This window comes from Etheostoma cragini, chromosome 18, assembly GCF_013103735.1.
Source record: "Etheostoma cragini isolate CJK2018 chromosome 18, CSU_Ecrag_1.0, whole genome shotgun sequence".
In the NCBI taxonomy this organism is placed as follows: Eukaryota; Metazoa; Chordata; class Actinopteri; order Perciformes; family Percidae; genus Etheostoma; species Etheostoma cragini.
This window is the reverse complement of record NC_048424.1, coordinates 2671957-2678229: the sequence shown is the minus strand read 5'-3', so window position 1 is coordinate 2678229 and position 6273 is coordinate 2671957. Positions and strand designations below refer to the sequence as shown.

The 6273-nt window shown below is 42.4% G+C and overlaps 1 protein-coding gene and 1 long non-coding RNA gene across 3 annotated transcripts in view; one reads left to right on the top strand and one right to left on the bottom strand.

Moving 5' to 3' along the window:
• Window positions 1-6273, bottom strand: part of LOC117961001 (serine/threonine-protein kinase D3-like) — a 35569-nt gene that overhangs the window by 14754 nt on the left and 14542 nt on the right. For both annotated transcript variants that reach the window (XM_034899355.1, XM_034899354.1), the window contains exons 4-5: window positions 5610-5741; window positions 767-924 (exon numbers count right to left, since the gene is read on the bottom strand). In XM_034899355.1, the coding sequence (XP_034755246.1) occupies window positions 767-924; window positions 5610-5741 (290 nt within the window). The remainder of the gene's footprint in view (window positions 1-766; window positions 925-5609; window positions 5742-6273) is intronic.
• Window positions 1370-6273, top strand: part of LOC117961064 — a 12575-nt gene continuing 7671 nt past the window's right edge. The window contains exons 1-3 of the long non-coding RNA XR_004660305.1: window positions 1370-1445; window positions 1550-1557; window positions 3120-3123. This is a non-coding gene — a long non-coding RNA (uncharacterized LOC117961064). The remainder of the gene's footprint in view (window positions 1446-1549; window positions 1558-3119; window positions 3124-6273) is intronic.

The following is a 6273-nucleotide window of genomic DNA, read 5'->3' as shown; positions in this document are numbered from 1 at the left end:
AGTGGTCCCCTAATACTGTATCTGAAGTCTCTTTCCCAAAATTCAGCCTTGGTGCAGAATTACAGCCACTAGAGCCAGGCGCCAACACACCAACCTGATAATCGGCCTTTAGACAGTCTGGCGAGGTCGGTGACTCGAGTCTGTTTGGTGTTTTCCGTGCCCACGAAGGGGCCGTTGGCCTTCATTTTGAATGACCTGACATGCTCAGTCGGAAGGCGGGCACAGCCGGCAGTCAAACTTAAATGACCAATCTGATTGGTGTAGCGTTAACCCGGAAAACAAGGAGCAGGATGAGCGTGACTAGAGTCTCTCGCAAAATCAACTGCCAGTTTACTTTGCTCGTTTGAAAGCCATGATGTCTCTCTCTCTTGCTAATGGGCGGGCCAAATTCTCTTCAAAGCAGAGAAAGGTAACCATGCCCTTTACGACCTCATAAGGAGCAGGATTCCAGTTCGGCCAATCTGAGCTTTCATTTTCTCAAAGGCAGAGCAGGATACCCAGGGCTCGGTTTGCTGGGGGAACTCATATTAATGTTAGTGACACGTTCATGCCATGGGACCTTTAAATGAATTTATCTGCTGTGTATTTTCAATGTTTGCCCTGCAGGAAAATCTAACTCCTCTGTAGCTCCAGATTATTCCTCTGACTGACCGATAAACACACATTCAGAAGAAACTGTAAAACTGATGGACCTTAAAAACAAAAGCAGTCTTCTTCAGACTAGACTGACGTGAGAGACTTTAGGTGACAGAGGCAGCAGACCCACCTCCTCCTGCGGAGTCGGGGTGAACTCTGTGGACGGCGGACGAGCGATGGACATGATGGCGCCCGGCAGCGAGATGTTGGACAACCGTCTCTTCTTCACCCCGCTGCAGTTGTTGGGGATCTTGAACGCACAACGTTTGTGGTAGTTCAGTCCGCATCCTGCAGAGGAAAAGAAATAATTTTACATGTGTATGTCTCATGTGATTTTATTTTTGTCCTTCTGTTGTTCGGTTTGTTTGTGCTGTTGTCTTCTAATCTTGATTTGATTTATTTATGTGGGCAAAAAATAGTGTTACAAATACGACAAAATAAGTAACCCTTGAAGAATTTGAGCTTGTAGTGTTCCCTAAAAAAAAAAAAATTCAACGAAACGTAGCATATAGAAAATGCTATTGAAAAAAGGATGAAAAACATATACAAATTTAAAAAAGGAAAGGAAGAAATGAGAGAACAAAAAGAATAGAGAAAAGGAAAAGTAATCCAAAAAGAAAACAAGACAAGAGAAACTTTGGGGTACTCATCATTTACATTTTTTTTTCACAGATTCTTTTGAATCTTCTGATTTAAGTTATATATAATATTTATATGCAGCAGAATGTCTGATGTCAGCTTTTTACATGTGAATATTCTCTAGTTTCTTCTCTCCTCTTTGACAGTCAAGTGAATATCTTTGAAGAGGTGTATTCCTCGACACAGAGGCCCAGGGTTTTGAATCAGACCTGCGGGGGTTTCCTTCATGTCGTCCCCCTCTCTCTCCACCTTCATGTCAAAGCTGTGATTAAAGGTGGACAAGTCAAGAAAAAATGCAATGACGCCCAAATCAAAAGTCAAGTAAATGAATTTTAAAGAGCTCAGGATGTGGGTTAGAGAGGTTGTTGACGCTTGATACTTTGAATTCACACAGATGAACAAAGGTTTTCATCCATCGAGGAGTCCCTGTCCTTCACTCACATCAGTCTCATTCCTTTGTCAGTTTAAGCGGTCTGAACCTCCAAACGTTATACAAGCAGAACACGTGTTTTTCTGCGCTGACGTCAACAATCAAGCGTTGCTCGTCTCTGCTTGGCATCACTACAGTTGATATTTGCTCTGAGGCTTCTGAACGCTGAGATCGGGACTTGAAAGATGTGAAAAATACTCGCAGGAAGTCAGCGTCCATGAAGACATCCTGCTGTACAGTCGCTGCAGCTTTCAGACTCAAACACCAGGCAAAATGTGTGTGTGTGTGTGTGTGTGTGTGTGTGTGTGTGTGTTAGTTTGAGCACAGCCTCAGTGGAAATTAAACTTATTGCTTATATTTTTATTTAAGACAATAAAATAATAAGATAAAAACCCAATAAAAGGAAAACTAATATATATAAAGTGTTACAAACAATGTTGCAAAGAAGGAGCGGGACAAAGCCGAAGCTTTGTTATTTTTCCCACCACTCATCCAACTTTAAATAGTTCCTCTTTATTTTATAAATATTGTATGTTAGGGTTTTTCCTGCTGTTATAAGAGTTAGGTGCAGCACCCGAGCCAAACAAATGGAACTAAAAGACCTTTTTTTAGATGTTATGAATGTAGATTGTGGTCTTTAGCAAGTTTAGTCTTTAAGCTTTTTGAATAATATTATATTTATATATTATCTGCTCTAGATTTTCTTATGTTTGACGCACAGATATGGACACAATAATGCTACAAAATGATGAGAAAAAAAGAGACGCAAAACTACCACAAAGGGATAGACTGGGTGAGCCCCGCCCACTCTGCCAGCGGTTTGATTTCGCCCTGCAGCTCAGTCCAGGAACCTGCACGTTTAATGCTCCTGCTTCAGTTCATGATTTTGCGGGAACCAATCACAAACTGGCTTATCTACCTGGCGCGCCATTGGCGGGTTTAACACGATGACGATGGAGAAGCGACCAAAGCAGCTTCTTGTTTACATTCAACATCGTGGACACCGAACGCCACCGAAGCGCAGCAACCACGTCGTGGTCTGATTGGTTGAAGGACTATCTAATTACGTACACAGTCATTTGAACTAGGCCCGTTGGTCACGCCTCTTGTGCAGAGAGCTAATGATCTTAGTCTGGTGATAGCCTGACTAACAAAGGGACACACAAAGAAACAAAAATGATTACAAAGAGACGAAATCCCACAAAAAGAAAAAAGAAATGAACGGGGAAATGTTCTTCTTCTTCAATTAAAAATGTAACATTTCTGGATTAAGGACCCTTAAATCGCCGGAAGACACTGTTTGCATATGTGTCACATATTTTAGAACTTGATTAAAATTCATAAAACAATCATGACAAATGCAGAATTAATCCAGAAAGCTGAACTTCCCATGTCTCAGCGGGTCGGAGGTCAGAACAGTCGAGCTTTATACGTATAAAGATAATTTTTTTGTTAATTGATCATTACATATTTTAGTCACTCACAGGGAACGACGTGCAGCTTATTTGTCTCTGTTATTCTCATTAACATCTGATTTCTCTCATATCCCGAGCACACACTGATCACGTCCGCTCGTAAAAGTTTAATTGGCAGGAAGCTTGTCTGAATAGTTTAAAAGGCCCAGATATCCTGACGATCCGTTGCTGCTCTGCCTGACACCTGTTTGACTTCATAGATCTAATGTTTCTGGAGCTGCTGCACAGCTTTTGAGGTGATGCAAGGCCATATCACCGGTCCTCCGCTCCATTTCCTGTCATTCACTTGTGTGTTTTGTCAGCTTGTTGACTAGCTAATCTTAGAATCACAATCACGGCTGTTAATAACACATTTCTTTTGCACACTTCTCCCTTCCCTTCTGGTGGAAATTAAACCTTTCTTGGGCATCATGAAACTGCAAGAAGGACAATAAACTACCCGGAGGAATAACAATCCAAAAACGTTCAACCTAGGGCTGCAACTAACGATTATTTTCATTGTCAATCAATGTGTCGATTAGTTTTTCCCTTAAAAATGTACATTCAGGGAATTGAGGCTACATCTACATTGCTACCTTTTGGTTTTTAAGCGTAGTTTTGAGCCAAAAGCGATCTCTGTGCACTGCGCAAGTGTTTTTAGCTCCGGTAGAAGAACTACTCTGTTTAAACTAACAGCAAAATTTCTCATCAACATTCTCGGAGGTGGCGCCATTGCTGGTAGTTGCCATGGTAACAGTAGTAGCTTTGTCAAAGACAATGAGACGTATCCGATAAAACCCAATCAGGTGGTGACACGTTGGCGTTGGTGTTGCCAAAGGTCTCAGTTTGTGGCCGTTGAGACGGCAACACAACCCCGCAGATTCCAAACCAAAACAGGTCAGAAGTGTTCAAATGTCTCCGGTTTAGCAGGCCGTAAACACCAGAGCAGGGGGAATGAGAGGGTAAAACGCCAGAGCAGGGGGAATGAGAGGGGAAAACACCAGAGCAGAGGGAATGAGAGGAGAAAACACCAGAGCAGGGGGAGTGAGAGGGGCAAACGTAACAGAAGATATTGGTTTTTAAACCAAAATTTAGCAATGTAAATGTAGCCTGAAGAGGAGGCTAAGGTCAGGGATTATGTTGACTACTCTGGAGAAATCGCTGCGTGTAATCGGCAAGGCCGACAACCAATATTGACTGCCCGTGACCTTTGATCCCTCAGGCAGCACTACATTAAAAACAGACATCATCGTGTAAAGGACATAACCCAGTGGGCTCAGGAACACCACTCGAAAAACCATTGTCAGGTAACACCGTTCGTTGCTACATCTAAAAGGTACAAATGAAAACTCTACCGTGCAAAGCGAAGCCGTTCATCAACAACACCCAGAAACGCTGCCGGCTTCCCTGGGCCCGAGCTCATCTGAGATGGACTGACGGAAAGGGGAAAAGTGTGCTGTGGTCTGACAAGTCCACATTTTGAAATCGGGGTGGTCATGTCCCCCGGGCCAGAGAGGAAAAGGACTATCTGCCATCCAAGCAACGTCTTTTTCAGGGTCATTCCTGCTAATTTAAAAGCCACATTTTGCACTTGTTACAACAGCGTGGCTGTGTAGCCCTAACCTTGCCTCCCTGCAGTCCAGACCTGTCTCCCATTGTAAATGCGTGGCGCATTATAAAGCTCAACTGAGACGCCGGACTGTTGAGCAACTGAAGTCGTACATATTGCAAGAATAGGAAAGAATCCCTCATGCAAAGCTTCAACAATGAGTGTCCTCAGTTCCCAAACACTTATTGAGTGTTAACAGGCTCCTGTCTCAGCTATTTTGGAACATGTTGCAGGCATCAAATTTGAAATGAGTGAAAAAACTATATAAACAATAAAGTTTATCATTTTGAACAATCAATATCTTGTCTTTGTAGTGTATTCAATTGAATATAGGTAGAAAAGGATTTGGAAATCATTGTATTCTGTACTTTCACACAACATCCCAACTTCATTGGTATTGGGGTTTGTAGAAAACATTTCACATTTAAGAAGCCAGAATCAGAGAAGTTGATTTTTCATATTCATAAAAAGTGCCGAAAACAATTATTAGGTTACCAACATAGATAGACAACTAAATAGACAACTGATCGATTCATCGTTGCAGCTCTAACTCTGTTTGTGTGACTGACTGTGTGTGTGTGTGTGTGTGTGTCTCTTTGAGAGAGACTGTGTGTGTTACATTCTCTGATTTTCTGGTTAAAAAAACACCAGAGGCTGCAAATGTTTTTTCTTTTCTTCCCAAAACAAAACCCTCCAAAAAAAGACAACAAAAACATTGAAAGAAAGCAAGAAATACTTTGGGGAAAGCCAAGAATGAACCCCCCCCCCCCCCCCCCCCCCCCCCCCCCCCCCCCGTGAAAATCAAGCCTTAACATGCCGCGCCTTGTTACCACATTCTTACCTTCACACTTGAGGCCCTGTCGGACGAGCCCCCACAGCATCTCCCCGCAGTCGTCGCAGAACGCCGGCGCCTTGTAGGAGTGAACGTACAGCGCGTGAGGTCGGATCTGGAAGTCCTCAGCTGTGGCCAGAGCTGAAATGATCAAATACAGAGCAGTCAGACCAACAGGCGACAACAAAGGGACGTCTCCCATCCTGCAATTACTTTGAATCTTCTGTTTAGGGCTTCAATTTCTCATCACCAAAGCTACATCATTTTGGATTTCATCAATTATAACTTGTCTCCTCCTAGTTGTACTACAACACTTACTGTTAAAAAATACCTTTGGAAACACTTTTTATTAAATTAAAAGATATTTTTGCGTGTGTTGTAGTTTATAGAGGGGTAGTTGAGATCTACACTTTTGAGCAAAATGGAAATTGTGTGTGAAAAACACTTAATCTTCTGTATTCTGGTGATTTTGTTTGCAACAATTTATGGTACAAATGTCTTTATTTATGTAAAGAAAGGTATAATAGGATTTGGTGGGGGGTTGCACTGGCCAGTTTTCATTGTAAATTACACCTATGAAGAGATGCCGCCACTGATCTATTAACTAAGGATGAAATAAATAATAAACTGAGCTGTGCAGGGTTCTGCAGCAGCAGCGGGTTTGGGGGGGGGG